At 37.2% G+C, this 18268-nt stretch overlaps 1 protein-coding gene across 4 annotated transcripts in view; it reads left to right on the forward strand.

Annotated features, from left to right (window-relative positions):
- The window catches only part of STAU2 (staufen double-stranded RNA binding protein 2), a 168602-nt gene that overhangs the window by 103326 nt on the left and 47008 nt on the right, over positions 1–18268 (forward strand). For 2 of the 4 annotated variants that reach the window (XM_039702811.1, XM_039702815.1), the window contains one exon: positions 3758–3871. The exons of 1 other annotated variant lie outside the window; for it this stretch is intronic. In XM_039702811.1, the coding sequence (XP_039558745.1) occupies positions 3758–3871 (114 nt within the window). Of the gene's footprint in view, positions 1–3757; positions 3872–13620; positions 14039–18268 lie in introns of those variants that run through there. One more of the 4 variants, XM_039702812.1, reaches the window with a different exon arrangement.

The following is an 18268-nucleotide window of genomic DNA, read 5'->3' on the forward strand; positions in this document are numbered from 1 at the left end:
GCTTCACATAAATTTCCATATACACTTTCCAGTGAATGGTACCCATCCATGCATACTCATACCATGCTGCTTGTTCCTGATTGAAGCAATCTGAGCAATCTGTGAAATGAATATACATTTGCATGTCATGTAAATATGGAACAAGAAAACATGTAAATCCCTGGCACTGTGAAAAAATATACTTCTAGAATTTATTTCTGTATTTTGGTGTCCGGGATGCCCTTTGTGTGTTATGCACTGAGGTTTTGTGCCCTGCTGTGGAGTTTGGAGTTTGCTGTGTTTGGGATTCTTGAGCTGGCTATACATGATTTATCTCAGGTGTATGTAGTTACCCAGGAGAAAAACTGGCAGTGCTGTGTGCTTTTCCCAATAAATGAGCAGTCTCATTTAGAATTATTGCCAGGATCTTGTTGTGCTGACACCGCTTTGTGCTGTGTGGACAAACCTTAGAGGAGAATTACATGTAAATCACTCATAATAGTCTGAGGCTGGAGTCTTGTATTTTAGTCAGAAACTTGCACAACTTTTGCTAGAGATACCTATATTCTGGCCATTGTTTTCTAACCAGATTCTAATTATTTCCCATTACATCTCTGCTTATATGCTATCTAAAAAAAACATTCTGAATTTTAATGAGTGAAATTTCATTGCTGTTTAATCCTTAAGTGCACTGAGCTAATCTGTGAATGTCTCTTCATTATAAAAAGTGAAGCCGGGAAATTAGGTCCTGGACATAAAGAGTAATTATTTTCATAACTCTTTTGTTTTTACCTCCATAATGTATGGAAAGACAAAATGACCAATTGTGGTTAGGCCAGAGGCCTTTATGATGGCTTAGAGTCCCAGCACTGCCAGTCAGTCCAGTCCAGCTTGGATGAGTCATTTAAAGTCTGTCCACGAAGTGTCCTTACCTGCCTAACAGAGGTATGGTGAGATGGGCTGTAGTTAAGCACTCCTGACTCTTTAAGGCACAGAGGAACTTAGAAACTTATTATTTTTGTTGTCTTGAATCTCAATAATGGCTTCATAATCACCATCAGAGCATTTGGCCAGCCTTCAGTCAACACTCCTTGATCACAGATACTGACTCAGGTATTTGCTGTGCTCTGCCTTAAAGGATATGATATCCTTTAAAGAGTTTGGTAGATGTTCATATTCTTCCCACACTTAGTAATAATAGCATGGACATAGAAACTGAAATATTTGCAACATTCTGCTGGCCAAACCCCAAGTGTCTGCTGCTATTTGGGCTATTTGATAATTATTTGGCTACTATTATTTCTTTCTGGGTGCCTTATTTGAACATTCTGCTCTAATAGGTAAATAAAAAAGCCCCAAATTTTGGCTCGTAGATCAAACTTGAAGGGGAAAGGAATAATGTAGTTTGAGAATGTAGCAACTGGACTGATAAATAACAAAACAGGATTACTGGAAAATTGCACATACTCATGCCAAATGTAGAAGTCTGAATGTTTCTTCTGACTGCACAAATCTGTAGACTAGAGAGATTTGATGAAAGGACAAAATCTTATTTGTTCCTATTTATAGTCCAGTCTTTTGTGTTTTATATCACTATTCATATCATTAATATAGAAAATGTTTATTTTGGTTCAGCTGGAGAGCTTCAACAGAGCAAAAGTTAATTAAAAAACTGTTGTCTGAGAAATTACAAAATAATGACTTCAATACATTGAGATGAGGCCAAAAGTGCATTATGAAATCCTTTGGGAAAGTTAAGCCTATAGAGATACCAAAATTCTGAATTTATTGCCATTTCAATGTGGGATTCTAAAGGGGATGTGAGTCAAACCTGCTATTGCAGATAGTAGTGTCATGAAACACTAATAGCTTTTTCCTCTGGCTATCTCCTGTTCTTTCAGTTTGTTAGTCATTCTTTATTCCAGTGGACAATAGTGAACTGTATACTCGTATTATTCTGACAAAAACTTAACTGACAAACATGCTGTAGAGTTCAGAAAGTGCCATTTTCCCATTTCTACATATGTGCTTTCCTTGGTCACCAGATTTTTCCCCTTTTGTGATGTCCTGTTGGCAGCACAGAACCATCCTCTTCATCTTCGCTGCCCCTTTCTCAAATTCCATTCCCACAACACACACTCAGCAGAAAATCTACTGTGCAACTAGTTGTGGAAGCTTGATAAGCCTTTGTCATAACAGTAGTCCCTGACATTTAAAGGACTTCAGTTTATATTTGTCAGCCAAATTTCATACCTTCATACCTCTTTCAATTAATCAAAGTTAAACCATTGTATATGTGAAGGGGCCTCTTGTGGTTTCTAAGTAAGTAGTATGGCTTTTCTGGCAGAGAGCCACAAGCAATTTAGTAGGCACATACTGTGGGGGTTGAGAGGAAGAGAGACAGGAATAATCCAGAAAGCTTTAAGACGGGCTGAATGAAATCAGTATTTCTATACACGGTACAAGACTTTCTCATTCTATATCTTACTGTTGGCCACAGCAAAACTGTTTTGGTGTGTTCTCAGTAAAGTAATTCTGAAACATAGCACCAACTTGGCTTTCCTTTCACTCAACCAGTTTTGCACTGCTTTTACTTCAGTTGAAGTATTCCCAGTTTGCACCTGTGGCAGAGAAGAGTTAGGCATGAGGGATTTAATACATGGTTTACAATAGTCATATTGTCACTAAACTGTTTCCACAGGAATGAACCTCATGTAGTTCCTAGTTGTGTTCAGAAACAACAAGATTTATTTTGTAGCCTAAAAGTCAGGATGAGGCTTTACCGTGTACCTTTTGCCTGAGAGCTATACAGCTGTAAATAGATACTAACATAAAAGGTCTGTCTCCAGCAGAGCTGATCTCTCTTTCCAGTTCTGACAGGGGTCACATAGTCAATGTAAATTACCACCATAAACTAAATTCCACCTCTCCTGTAGAACAAAGTGCTTGATCTGACTGTCTAGAAGTCAGGAGCTATGCAGAGAACTGTAATATTTCAACAGTTCAGCATGAGTGGCAACCTGTTCTTAATAATGAAACACTAGCAACATTTAATTTCATTTTGTTTCACCATGTTAAAATCCATCCTTTCTTTAGGGGATTTAAAACCATCTGAAGGGAACCTGAAGACAAAGAGAATAATTCAAGTAGAAGCACTATCATTCTTTCTATTTCATGCAAGTTCAGGTTCAGCATGCACATCTTGATGCCCACCGGGAATGAGTTACATTTAGAAAAGGATAGTCTAGACACCTCAAGAAGAATGTGACATCTCCATTTTATCTGTAATTTTGATTTAATTTATATATGTATCATAATAGTAATGTTAAAAGTGTTAGTGGATTTCGTTAGAAATTAAATTAAAATAGAAAAATTTAAACTATTATTGGCAAGTTTTTTGAGGTTGTAATGATTTACTTGTGTGTTTTATAACTAAGCTACAGTATGCTGTTAAGAATGACGTGTAGGTTGGAAACTTTAACTTGAAGCTAGATTCTTATATAGATACAACATCTTGAATTCAGTCTGAAAGATGTCAGAATCTGAAGAACTCAGCACTTCAAAAATTATGCAAGAGGCATATAATGGAAAATTGGGCCCCAGTTCAACATGTGACTATCTAGATTATTTTACACACTCCTTTTTTGATGCTAAAGATGAATTCAATGTAAATGTCTGGAATTCTTCTTACAAGCTTGTTGAAAAGGGACAGTATTTTAGCATGACTCCCTTGTGCAAACCTGGTGTTTAGCAGATTACGTATGTTATTCTGTTATAGGTACACTACAGTGATAGACAAAATGGCAAAGAGTGTTTGACCTGTTTGACACTGTCTCCTGTGCAGATGACTTTCCAAGGTATCGGAAGCTCCATTGAAGCCAGCCATGACCAGGTATAATACCTTCACCCCACGCTCTTGTAATTTTATTAATATCTGGTAAGGCCAGAATGTCAGCGTTAGTAAATTTAAAATTTCGACACATCTTGTGCTTTTCTTATGGCATGTTCTTGTCATGGGGATTTGCCTTTCTTGCCCTACTAAAATCCTGATTAGATCCAAAGAGTGAAATGAAAAGGAGACAAAACTATATTGCGTTTTACATATTTTTAAGATATATTAGGAAAGCCTGAAGAGCTTGCTTTGGTTTTAAAGTTAGATGTAAGGTTTCTGCAAAGGTTTTATTTTCTTTTATGTGTGTATCAGGTCTTGTCTATCCTATTTTTGTTAGAAGATTATGACTAGTTGGAAAAGCAGAGAGATGAAGCCATCATCTCTACCCATCATCTATCACAAGAAACTGGCATTTGAGAAGGGAAAGGCATTTTTAATCAGACTGTGTAAAACTTCCATTTTGTTTGGCTGTTGCTAAAACATTTAATTCAAGCTTCTGGCAAAAAGCCTGAAGGGAAAAAAAGGCTCAATGTTAATAATTTATCACCCTGTTGCTTCAGATGGGAACTGAGGGGGACTTCCATTCTTGTTGACTTGTCCTCCAACACTTGTACATATAAAAGCAAGACAAGACTTTGATACTCTGCAAGTATTAAAAGCAAAAAGGAAACAAGCAGAGGAAAACATTAAACCAAACCTTGCACCTTTCATATCTTCAGTAGATTAGAAAAATTGCCATGTTTACTTGCCTTTGCAGATTATCTTTAAATCATACTGTGTTCCCAGTATTTGCTGTACATTTTTCAGACTCTATGCAAGATTCTCGAAGAAAAAAAAAGAAAAGCTGCCTTAAGAATTAGCAGAATTAGTTACTTTTGGGGAAAGGTTTTGGACACCCTTAGCCATGTTTTTGTTTGGTGGGTTTTTTATTGAAAGTTCCTAAGTTAGCTGTTAACATAAACTAAGCCCATTAGTTATTTACATGGTAACATGAGGATACTTCCTGCCCTTAAGTGTTTGGTGTTTTACAGTAATGGAGAGCTGTGGTAAGTCAGACCATACTTTGACATTCAATTCTCATTTCATCCAGCAACTTGTTTATGCTGCTCTAAAGCTGCTCCATCTTTCTTTCAGTAAGGATAGGTTTTTAAAATATCGTTATAACACAAGTATGATATTTAGACATTTCAATGAATTTAAGGTGGTCCCTGTCAGTTTGGTAACAACTACATTCTGGGCTACCAGCCAGCTTGGCCTTTGTCTTAGCATTTATTTAGGCTAGAGTATGATATGTAAACAGAAAAAAGACTCTGTAAGCAAAAAGCACATTTAAGGCATCTGAATAATTATATATTTAAGACCTCTAAATGAAAATGTTGTATGGAGCCTGCAAAGTCAAGCACCCAGAAATTAGGAAATTCCAGGTAAAGTGCAGCATTAGTTTCATCCCAAATGTACCCATTCCGTGCTCCAAATTGGATATTCTTCTGAGAAATTCGTGTAAAATCACATAGATAAAGATTGTATCATAGCACATTCACAACTAGGTAGAATTAAATTTACTTGGGCCATTATGTAGCTGGAATTTCCTCATCTTGTTTCAATTTGAAGTTTAAAAACTGTTCATAATTGGTTTTAGTTACGTAATTTTCCACAGGGTTCTTAAAATGGAAAGATAAATGTTTTGTTATTGCACGATGGGGTGGTTGTTGTGTTACTGAACCCACATCACTTGTGCAAAGATTTCATCTGAGCCAAGAGCAAAAGAAAATAATAATCTGAGAGCCAAATGCCAACCAGTGTCTCACAAAATAGATTCACTCACTGGACAGGATGCACAAATTTCTGCTCATGCCTTTCTTAAGTGTCAAAGGAATTTCATTTTCTGGGGAAGAGGGGTACTATTGAGGGGTTGTGTTTGATAAAGGGGTAGCAGGACTAAATTAAAGGATCATTTTCCATCACCTGAATAAAAAGAGAAAAATTATTCATTAGCAATTCAAGGCACTGGAATTAATAAATTAATGACAAAATTAGGGCTATTAATGGACTAACTAAAAGAAAATTTCCCTTTTCTCTGTTGTTCCTATTTGCTTGGTATGTTTTTCCTTGTTTCCTACAATTTTACTCACAGTAGGTTGATTTGATGGCTATTATTCTTTAAAAATAGGAGACAGAAATGCTGCACCTTTGTCAAACCGAACTTCATTTTAAAGTGTCAAATTAAATAAGTGCAAGATAACTGTGTGCTATAAACCTTGACTTTTAGAAATTCTTCTTTAACTTTTGTAATCTGTTACTTTTAAATTATGTCTGTAGTATTTTATGGCTATTTGGGTGGGCTGATCACTTGGAAGCCTGTGATTTCAGTAGAGGGATGCTGGTTTCTGCCTCAGTAGTGAAACCTGGTATAGTTTGACATCAGGAACTGTCAGTTCTGCGCTTATGAAGATAATTTTTTCTCACATTCGTTCTAAAATATTGATTCTATAATTTCTAGAGGTTTTTAATGGAACACTTTAGGAATGAGATTCTGGAATATTTTGGTGGAAAAGGGGTGAAAAGTGTTGTGTGAGAGTATCCAATAAAAAAGCTTTATACGGGTTAGTCACTATATTGTGGCAGAAGAACCATGATACTGTGACAGCTGATAAAAAAAAAAGAAATGAAAAAAAAAAAAGAAAACTATGTTGCCAATGGCATCTCCAGCACTATAGAATACCTTTTAGATTGGACTTGTCTTTTGTAATGTGTCTCGCTACTCATATCCAGTGGGAGATTTGTTACCCAGCAGATACCAAAGTGGTTACAATCCTACGTAAGTACATTATCTGGCTGTTTCAAATATGTCAAGACTTGACACTGCAGTTTTTCAAGTCTCTTGCTCTTTTCCTGTACTCTGTAGGGAGTTTTCATTCTTTAGATTGGTTTAGCTTGTGATTTTAATGAGTTCAAATATTTTCCCCACATACTTCATCTGAGCAATTTCAGATTAATATAAACATATCATACTGGTAGACTAATTAGTGTGTACTTCGAATGTCTGATTGACAAGGCATATCTCATTTGGTCATGAAGCAGTATTGTGGAAGCAATTGCTGATCTTTCATTTTTAGTTTGACAAAAAGAAAAGATGGGAAACATTCCTAAAGCACCACTACACTCTATCCTGCCACATGTTTTGCTAGGTTTTGTATTCAGGTATGCCAACCTCTTTTATAAAAATTTAATTGGGTTCATATTTTTTGTTTCCTGAATGATTTCTTTATATTTTTTCTGTTTCCCGTTACCCGACTATAACTTCAAAATTCTCTTTCCTTAACTGTAACTATTCTTTGGAGGTATTTTTTCAGTAAAATTTAGTTACAAGTAGCTATTACTTAAAATGGTCACCACTTTCTATTGATTTTCTCAATAACAGCGGAGTTTTTCCTTAATGGTAGTAAAACCTGGCATTTTTTTACACTGCTGTGGGACTGGTGACAACCTATTTTCAGGGCTTATGATGAACTTCAGGCATATATTGTAAAGCTGGGGAATTAATTGAAAGTCAAAGTAACAGAAAGGAAGTCCAGAGAGTTTTTTATTTGTGTCACTGAGAAAATTCAAGATATGAAAAGTAGGAGACAGAAAAGGGGGAAAAACCCATAGATAGGAGGCTATATAAGCAAAAATAGTTGGAATGAAGCAGAAAACTAAGAAAGTGCAGGGAAATGGAGCAGTGAATGTCTGAAGGCCACAGAAGAGTGATAAAGAGAGAAAGTTAAAGCTAAGCAGAAGGGGTGATCAATAACCCCACCAAAAAAAGACATCTGCACTGCTACATCTCAAAGTACTGAAACCTGAATTTCTTGTTACTGCTACAAATAAATATCTTCCAGTTTTAGTGAACTGTGACACATGAAGGGTTCTTTGAATTCTTGAGTGCAGGCACACTAAGAACTGTAAGTTAGAAGTTTAATGCTAGCAATTGTAGGAAATTGGGATTTATGTTTTCCCCGGAGGACTCTAGTGAATACCTGAAAGTTGTTATAGGTGCACTCAACAAATATTACTGGATTCACTGTAGTGGTAGCTAGGTTGAATTTGATGCCCTATGTCAAACAAGACAGCCTGTGACATATTCTCAATCCTAGAAGTGACATACTTCTGTTATGCCTTGAACAAGCCAATGTCAAACTAAGCTTCCATGTTTACATGTATACTTTAGAAACTTGCAATGTTTCCATCTTCAGTGGCTTAATAATAATTGTTTTTCTGGATGTTACTGCTCTGAGTGACTGAGTGCTTTGGGATATCACACTGCTGTGGTTGTCATAGCTGTGAAAGAATAAACATCTTGGCTGCATTATTAAGGCTTACTGAACAGCAGGCAAATTGAAAGTATGAACATTCATTTAAAAATGAAATTATTTAGAAGTCAGTGCTAGTGATGAGAAAGAGCAGCTTGGGCCCATTTTGAGATTTAGCATGCTTGCCATGGAGTACTCTGCCTGAACAAGCAAATTTTTAACTCCAAGTAACTTAATGTTCATTGAGGAGTGACCACTTCTGTACTTGAATTTCAGGATGCAGATCAAAGAGCAGTCCATTGGCTTAAAGTCTCATTGCTTTAATGCTTTTTGATGATTTTGGAGGTTTTAACCATATGCATGTTTTTTGGAGCTGGCAATACTGCTGATCTGTTTATTACTGAGTTCAGCTGCTTAGTTCACCTAATTGTACTGTTAAACTGATATCAATGAACATCTTATGCCTATATTTTTATTCCTTGCTTTCTTAATGTTATCCATTATATTTATGTTGTATATTAGACTGTAGTTTTAGAACTCTTCTGCACTTTGCAATGCACAGAATATAATTTTGCAGGAAGATACCAAATGTTTAATGTTATAGTTAATCTACCACTAATACCACTTTTATTTTCAAGTATAAAAATAGCTGTAAAGAGAATGAGCAGGGGCAGAAATTGCAGAAGTGGAAGAGCTGCTGATAGGATAGACTTTATCAGAAAGCCCAACATGGAGAGGATGTACTGAAAGGAAGATGCCACACTCAGCAGTTTCACAAATCACTGATGGAAAGCTCGGCAGACAGTGCTGAGCAAACTGAAATGTGCTCTGCATCAAACCATCAGCGCTGGCCTGAAAGCAGGCACTTCTGATCAGGGTTAACAGAGACTGGGGATGCCCAGGTATGAGCAGCTCCTGATGGCATTTGAATACAGGATGGGCAGGAATAGTTCTCAAGGTATAATAGAGAGGGATGACAGGCTCAAGGGAAGGTGCTTGGAGCATTAAGTTTTGAAACAACTTTACACTACAGCAGCAAATGCATCAGACATTTGAAGCTCCACATCTCTGTTATGGTATGAGAATTGCTTGTAGGGCATGCTCAGGAAGCAGCATCTAGTAGGGAATTTACAAAAGCCAAAATAACTAAATAACTGAGTATGCAGAGGATAAGAATTAGTCCAGTGATGTAACTAGAAAAGATAAATGGCGGGGTTTTTTTTAAGATCCCTTTCCAGGTCAGAAAACCAGATGATTTACTAGACACTACATTAATTACCAATTTAATTTTTTTGTGTTTTTTTGTTTTGGTTTGTTGTTTTGGTTTTTTTTTTTTGTAACAAGAATTTAGTATTTTCTAGATGTTGAGATTTACTTCACAGTAGGTTTTTATGTCCTGGACATGGTCAAAAAATGAAAAAAAAAAGTCAAGGTTTTCTTTAAAAAATACATGTATCCTTTTTTTTTTTATTTTTTTTTTTTTTATTTTTTCCCCTTAGGTAAAAGTTATATGCTTCATTTGCCAGCTTATTTCTACTTTACTTATTGTAAAGGCAGTTATCATTGCTTCAGGGTGGCTTCTTCAATAAAATGATAAAACTTCAGTTTTAATAAAAAAAAATTCTATCTAGTTTTCCCAAAGTTTGGCAATTCCATTACAGCCCCTTCAGCATCAGGACTTCTACCTGATCTTAGGAAAACATTTCACACAACCAGGTCTCTTTCTCCTTCAAGGGGAGGGTGTCAGCATGACCACAGCTGGGTGCCCAATGCTCCCAAAGAGCCAGTTCATGTAGGACAGAAATTTAAACTGCTTTTGATATACAGCAGCACATTTTGCTTTTCTCCAGTTCTTTTAGGTTGATGCTGCAGCAAGGAGTCATCCCATCAGGTTTTAGTTAGGCTCACTGGATTGTTGTCTGCTATTTGATATTTTTCCTCATCTGTTGTGCTCCCCACGACTGTGTGTGGAAGTACTGGTACATTCTCTCCGTATTCTTCATCTTCTGTTTCGCATTATGTCAGTCTGGATGTACGTGACAGAACATTTGCTTTTCCCTGGCAGCTGCTAAAGTTTTCCTTGATGAGCCCAAGATCAAATGCTTGTATTTGTTCAGGAAGTGTAATCTTTAATTTTCAAAAAGTGGGTTACTAATTAACTGCTGAATGGGAAAAAAATGCAAACCAAGGCAAGCCTATCTCCTTGCCAGACTCTTTCAGTCCTCTCATTCAGGGCTTCCTGAGTGGATTCCCAATGTGACTGCTTCTTGCTGAAGATGCATAATAGGATTTTTCAGTGCTCTGTGTATGCGTGTTTGTTTACACAGCAATGTCAGCAGGGTATGAAATGCTTCTGTTGCAGTCTCTGCCTATCTTACATGCTTGGCATGTAACTCATAACTAATGACAAACAAAGACCATGTATATTTTTGGGACTGTCTTCATCTGTTGGAAAAAGAGGAAAAAAAAAGATGAAATATCCTCCTGACTGCTATTGGTGAGGTTTCACAAGAGTGGAAAGGTTCACAGGATCGCACAATAGTTGAGGTGGGAAGGGACCTCTGGAAATCACCTGGTCCAAGGACCCTGCACAAGCAAGGCCACCTAGAACACCTCCCCAGGCTGTGTTGAGGCAGCTTTTGAGTATCTTCAAGGTGAGACACTCTGCCTTGGTTGTTTTTTCCCATTTACTTCATCTCCAGTCCTGGCTGCTTCCTAAACTACTGACCTAGGTGTAAACCAGCTCATTGAGTTGAACTGATCCACTGGGCCTTAGATGAATGCCCGTGCTGAAATAAGGGAGACATCAGGACTGCCCACCGGAGAGGAGAGGAGAGGAGAGGAGAGGAGAGGAGAGGAGAGGAGAGCCATCCCTTTCCACAGCAGGAAGCTGTTGGCTCAGCTTACTCACCTTGTAAAATTATGTTTAAAGGGGATGAAGCAAAAATTAACTGTATGGAGAAGTTAATTTCTTGTAGAAATGTTTGTCTTCTTTAGTACCCTTAAAGCTGTTCACTGTGCAGTAGCATAGCCTGGCACAAATAGGAAATCAGGAATGGCATGTGGAGGGAGGAAGAGCAGGGCTGTAGCAGCCCTGACCTGCAGAACTTTTGCTGTTTTGAAACTGCACCCTTAGTAGTTACTTGCATTAAAATACCTTAGCAAGCTTTCAGTGGAGTGTAACATGTGGAAGTGGCAAGAAAGGCATTAACAACATACAATGAGCCAACCTTCCATGGACCACAAGCCAGCTGTTTGCTATCCTAACTCTGCAATCTGTTTCTGGTTTGGTTGTTTTGCTGTTACTTTAGGCTCAGTTGGACAATGGTGGAATGTAAAAATCTTGAATTTTCTTGCTGCTGTGTCTGTTAGGAAAGGGAAGAAGCTTGAAAAGGAAAGGTATTGAAGAAGTTCGGAAAAGCTAAAAATGTCAGTTTACTGCCTTGTCACGCTTCAGCAGGAGATTCAGCCCACTTGTATTATAAAGAAATTGAACAGATTTTTCCCTGTCAGGGAAAAACACGGGGAACACAACAGAGGTAGGTTCTTCTCCTACTCAACAGCTAAAAATGGATAGGCATACACCTACTGGACGAAAGATAGTAACAGAGATAGAGGCAAAAATCAAATGGAAGGAGACCCACCCCCAAGTAGCTTGTCTTGCAGCTGGGATTGACAAAAATCTAGGTTTTTTTCATTTAAACTCCTGACAGGCAGTCTTTTAATTTTAATAATTTTGTCCATTTTAATTTCTAGGACCGGTAAAACCTTTCAAAGTTATGAATTAAAACTAACACTCAGGCAAAACCCAGCTTTTGCAGGCACCTCTATTTTAGACAAAGAAAGACATTAGCAATATATATGCTGAACTTTGTTGCCCACCCAGTGCTAGCTAGAGTTGTTCTGTGGCATTTTCCATACACTGCTCAAAGTAATTCTATGTCTGTTTGGTGATTTGTGTTTAATCACTTGTCATTCACTGAAGTTGCTTAACACCCTAATTATATAATTGGCATTTCAAGTTACATTTCCTTAACTATTCTACAAGACAAAATAATGATTTGCACATGTGGCATCTGAAAAGCTGTGCTTTGGCCAAAATTCTGTTTGCCACCTAATTTTCTACTTTTCTTGAAATAATGTCCCACGGCTGGCATTATGCATGCATCTAGCACAAATGAAATTTCATAGTTTTTGGTTTGCACAATCGTCATACAACCCCTTGATCTACACAGTGCAAGCAGAAACTAAATTTGATGTCCTACACCCCTTAGTTTCAAGGATTCATTTCAAGATGCCAGAATCTCGTAATAAATGCTCTGACAATAGACTTAAGGGGAAATAAATGAGGTCAGGACTCAGGTAATTAGTAATTAGTAACAGGTAATTTTGTAAGTATGAGCATGAGAAAGTTGTGGAGCAAGGCTGAGGAGCACGGCTGAGGAGCACTATGATTAAACTCAGTTCCTAGACATCCCTGCTTTCTTCCTTGAGGTTTTTTTTAAATACCTCATCAAGATAGAGCTGAAGACTGGCTTGATGACTAATGGTTTACCTGAGAAAATGACCTCACTTCTCTTTTTTATGTGCTTGTCATTGATGCCCTGATGGAAAGTGTCAGACATCTCAAAGGAAAAAGGTGTTTATACTCTTTCCTATAGCTCGTTTAACATAAATCCATGTCCCTCTGTCTGCTTCCAAACTCATTACCTGTGCAGGTTTTTTTATGTAGTCACTCTGGGTTTCTAAGATCATTGAGTCAAAACATCCCACTGTTTGAGACAGGAAGGAGTCACCAACCAACCTTCTCTTCAAAGCATCAAATGTGCAATGTCCTTACTTGATACAGGAGTTTCTGTATCCCCAGAAGCTCTGTATGTACTTGTGCCCTCCATTTCCTAGCCCTTACAGACTGCCTTTGTTCCAATGCTAATGCCTCATTCCAGCAAGATCCTTCACATATGCTGAATGTAAGAGTGCTTCCAAGTAATTCGCTCTCTCAAGGATCCAGGACTTGAGATAATAAACACTAGAATGGAGGTATCAAGCAAAACCAAAGCAGTGAACTCTTAAGTTAAACTTTAAATTTTATCAATATTTCTTCATATTCATTCTTTCTCTTTCCCATCATAAGAGAGACTGTGAGACCTAGTTTTCCACAGATCCTTACGGCTGTACAAATAATTGATTTTACAGTCCAAAATCTCTTCTCTCATCCTTTATCCCTTAAAAAAAACCCCACCAGTTCAAATTGGTCCAAAATAAAGAAAAAAATGCTTCTAGCCAAAAAAAATAATTAATTTTGTGCTTGGGCATTTGTAGTGAAACTAAGAAAATGGCTGAGATTTACAAAACTGGTGGGAAAGATGATGAACTATTTTACCAATAAGCTCAAGGGTTCACACTCTCACGCAAGATGCAGAAGATGTAAGTTTTGTTCTGTGCTTGTCCCCACAGGACCATGAACCCTCTTTAGGAACCCTTCTTATGCAACAGAGTCACAGCTGGGCAGCCCCAGGAGCACAAAGTGGTAACCACAGAGCAATCCTGTTTTTGGCTCAATGAACAGTTTGCTCAATAGAGCTGCATTAGTAGAAAAGTTTGGTGGAATTCTCATTTGATATTAACCCCTTTGGTCTGAATAATGAAAAGAAGAATTCTTATCCTCCTGGGAGTTAAAGAGACTTAAGTTATGATTTTTCACAGTCCAGTATTGACCATCAAGTTAATACTGGACTTGATGGTCAATACTTCTTCCTCTTCAGTTTTCACCACAAGTGCACAAAGCTAAAGAAACTATAGCAGACAACTTCTAATTTCTAAAGGTATTTACAGTTTAAAATGCAGAATATCCATCCTGAGTCTGGGAGCAGATTTGGCCAAAGGAAGACTGCTCCTTCCATGTATTTCCAATGTTTCCTGGAGGAATATGCTTGCTCTGCTCCACAGCCAGCCCCATGCCTGCCTCAGGTAGGTATCCAGCTGGTGGCGGCATTGTTCAAACCTCCAACCATGTGCTCCTCTTGGTGGAAGTTGCCACATGGACCCGGAGCTGAGACTGCCAGGTCAGGCTACAAAGGCAGTTTAAGGCAGTAGGACATGTTCAGATGAAGGTGCTGTGTCCCCCAGGAGTACCTGGAAAGTCTTTGTCTTCCTCTCTTGCGTATTTCTTCTAAGCGTAACCTGCAGACAAAACAAGACCTTTCTTTCCTCAGCATTCAGCTCTTCAGCTGAATGTAAAAGAGTTTTACATTTGTTTCAGGATATTTAAACTTGGTTGCATGGCATGGATTCATAAAGGACATTTTGGCAGCTGCTGTTACTGAATCTCTTGTATTGGCTGTAGATAAAGTAAGGCAAGTGCCAAAGCCTCAAGTCTCTTATGCTGATAGCAGTGGAGCTCTGAGCAGTGCCTGTACCCACCATGTCTCAGCCACTTAGATAAAAATAACACCTTTTGCTGATACTGGTTACAAGGCTTATCCCAGTAATGGAAATTTTTAGATGGTTTGTGAGGTCACAGAATGCCTGTTTAGACATTTCTTCGAAACATTGGGCTGTTCAGCAAGTCAGTCTTATTTCATACTCCCTCCTAAATGTTTCCTGCTTCAACATTGTTTTGAATACTTGGGGTAGTATTTTCTAGCACAGCATGCTGAAATTATGAATTGAGGATATTTCTATGTTGTCATGTTTGATTCAATACTCCATTGTCATTTATGTGAAGTGGTATAATAATACACTATCAGTCGTTTAGTGGGGAGCTGGGCATACATGAACCTTTGTGCCTCTGACTGGGGCTTCCCAGGGTGCCTCAGTTCATCAGTGCAGACAATGCTGCAGAACCTGGGGCTTGACTTTGGAATGCCACAAAACAGGATCATTCTTCCAAATTAAATAAAAAGTAAAGGTTCCGTGTATAGAACTTTTTTTTTTCAGTCATCATATGTCTGTCCATACTTGTGAGAAAAATAATAGGAAAAAAAAAAGGGCAAAGGAATGTTTGCTATAATTTTATAAGCTGCAAAATAATTAAGCAAGAAGATGTGAGTTTGAGAGGGAGTTAAGGAAATTAAAAGGAAGTATCAAACACTGGCTTGATCCAGAAGTGCTTAAGATCCCATTTGCCCTTACAGAATGAAAATACTAGTGAGGAAGTCTGACATGCTGGCAAAGACACAATTTAGACATGTCAAACTACTTTAAGATAATTTGAAATTTTCTTGGCCCTCATTTAAATAAACTGGATCTTGAGGTTTTTGGAACTCTCCAGATAAGTAACACTTAAAACTCTTTTGATCAAATACCCTTTCTCAGGCAATAACATGTTCTTAATTTAGAGGCCAGTTCAAAAGACTGCTTGTTACCTTCATTTAACAAAGGTTCAAGTGCTGCAGTTTTCTGATCCTTTTAAAAAAAGGTAAACAAGGAGAGTTTGCACAATAAAAGTTCTTTTTTTATTCTCAAATTAATTATTTTGAAATATCTCACAGATTACATCAGTTTCTTCCTTGCATTCATGTTGCAAGATGGCGAGTATTGTATATTGTTAGTGATGCATTAAATTAGTTGTTTACATTATAAAATCTAAACATATTAGAATCTTTTGTGTTTGTCTTCAAAGATTCCTATTCTAATAAAGCTTTCTGAAACAAGTAAGGTTGTCTTTTTTGTTTAGTTTATGCATCAGTGGAGAACCTAAAGATTTGTAGCCTCTAGCCATCCCTGTCTGTGTTTAGTAGAGTGTAAGGAAATTGTGTTTTGGACAATATATATTATCTTTTCATATAAAAGGGAAAGTTATACTTTTAAATAAATAATTTTGCATTTAGAAAAGGTAACACCTGAGACAAATGTGAATGGAAAGAGTCAAAGTTGGTACTCTTCTCTCAAAGAATTTGTTTTGCTGCAACTTTTAATCGGAATAAAAGAAGTATGTATATAGTCCTGAAAAATAAAGATCTTGGATGAATCTTCCTTATTTTTGATGGCTTTGTTCACTCTTCGGGTCAAAATGTTTCTGGGTGTTAAGTGATACAAGACCAACATTCAGCAAAGAACAATATTTGGGATTTTAAAGAAACTTTGCTGTTTGGACTCTCAGTTTTGCTCTATGACAAATGTTTTAACAGAGTTGTAATGAAATATGAAAAAGAAAATCAAAAGCTGATAGCTTTTAATGGCTGGAGCTGCTCGGTGAAAGCAACTTCCACTTTTGAGGGAAGTTCATGACTGAAATTTTAGAAGCAAAGCAGCTTCTCAGAGAGTCAGCAGAGCAGCATGGCAGTGGATGTCCACACTTAGCCCCTGACACAATCCTTTCCAGTGCAATATGTCTTAGTTCTTTGTCTAGAGAAATGACTGCTCTAAGATATATACACACTTATATATATACACTTTGACTTTTTAGGTCATACTGGTCATACTGCATCTGCCTTATGAATCTGTGTTTTAATATGTTTAGACATACATCTTCCTATCCTAACAGTGTTGGCAAGTCATGAGTAAACAGCCGGATTTTATTTACCTGTCAAAGCCCCAAATAACTTGCATTAAACCAATGACCAAATAAAATGTCACAGTTATACTTTATAGCATCTGGAAGGAAAAGTAGCAAGCTAAGTGTTAACTTCAGAATCAGATTATTTTCTGTGTACAAGATATGCCTTTTAGAATAACATGCCAAGAGTGCTTCATATCTCAATAGCCTCCAGAACATACAGCAATATAACAAGCACGGGGTTATAGTAAAACTTGGGAAATGTGACAAAATAAGCAGTGGAGTGAAGAGAACTGTACTGAAACCAGTTGAAAAAACAGGAAGGATAGAACTTGATAAAATTATGGAAAATCTTAAGGAACATCTAGTTTCTGGTCATGACAGTGAGAAAAGCAATAAGTGGTAAACTGTTCTTTTTCAATAAGCTTTCAACTTTAGACAAATACCAAAGTGATTGAAAGGTACCAGAGACTTCTGATTAAATAAAAAGTATCTTTTTAAAGTGATGTGTAAAATTATAAAAAAGAGAATATATTATTTGCCTGAAAGTTTTTTTTTTTTTTTTAATGGAAAGAAGCATGAGAAAGTATGAAACAGTCTGATATAACAGCCTGCCAGAAATTGTTTAAAAGGTTATCATCACTTGCTTAGTTATTTAGGCAAGATGTGTTTCCTCAGCTGCCTAAGGACAGTGCTGTGCGTAACAATGTAGTAGCACTCATTTGAAAAGTTTTAATAAAGTTAGAGGTTAATCATGAGTCTTTCAAAATAATATAGACTGTGAAACAAAGTCTAAAGTACAAATCAAGGCCTTGTGAGAAAAATGAAAGTCTGAATTTCAAATATACCCTCTACTTCTTGACTTCTGATTCAAGATACTTTATGCCACAGTATTTATATAAAAGAGCACACACAGCTTTTTAAACACTAGTTCTTTAAGAAATTCTGGCTTAATGTCCTGATCCTGTAAACATTTCTGTAGTTATGTAGGTCTACATATGAGGGTTCCATTAGGTTACCACATGATTGGTCTGTGCAAGATACAGAGTCAAAAATGCAAGCTGAACTGAGTAAGTTGAAGTTGGTCTGAAGTGAAATACTAAATGCAGCTGCATCATCTGGGGTTAGGATCCCATCTTTGTTTTGGCTGCGCTCTTTTCTAAGCGCTTGAGATTAAACCACCACATCTCTGAGCACAGTCATGTTAAGAACTGATGTTCCTATAGTTATTTTTTTAAAGCCCAGGGTGCGTGAAAGCTGCAGTTTCCATCTGTCTCATGATTTTTATAGTAGAATGAGTAATTCGTATTTTGAACTCCCTTTTGCTCTTTGTATTTTGTTTTACAAAACATTGTAGCTGGCACTTGCATGCCCATTGCCTCCAGCTGCACAAAAGTGACTAAAATGGAAAATTTTGTTCACAGTTGTAGAAAAAGAAGTGATGAGAAGCACAGAGAAGTAAAAGCTCATTGTTGAAATCACAGGAATTCCTGCCCCTTGTCCTGAGAAGAGATATGTGACTGGGTTGTATCTTGAAGATCAGTATCTCATTTTGAGTAATGCCTCTTACTTCCCTCTTAGACCTCCCTCCTAAAACCTTGTTCC

Source organism: Passer montanus, unplaced genomic scaffold (genome assembly GCF_014805655.1).
Source record: "Passer montanus isolate IOZ18808 unplaced genomic scaffold, ASM1480565v1 scaffold16, whole genome shotgun sequence".
Taxonomy (NCBI): domain Eukaryota; kingdom Metazoa; phylum Chordata; class Aves; order Passeriformes; family Passeridae; genus Passer; species Passer montanus.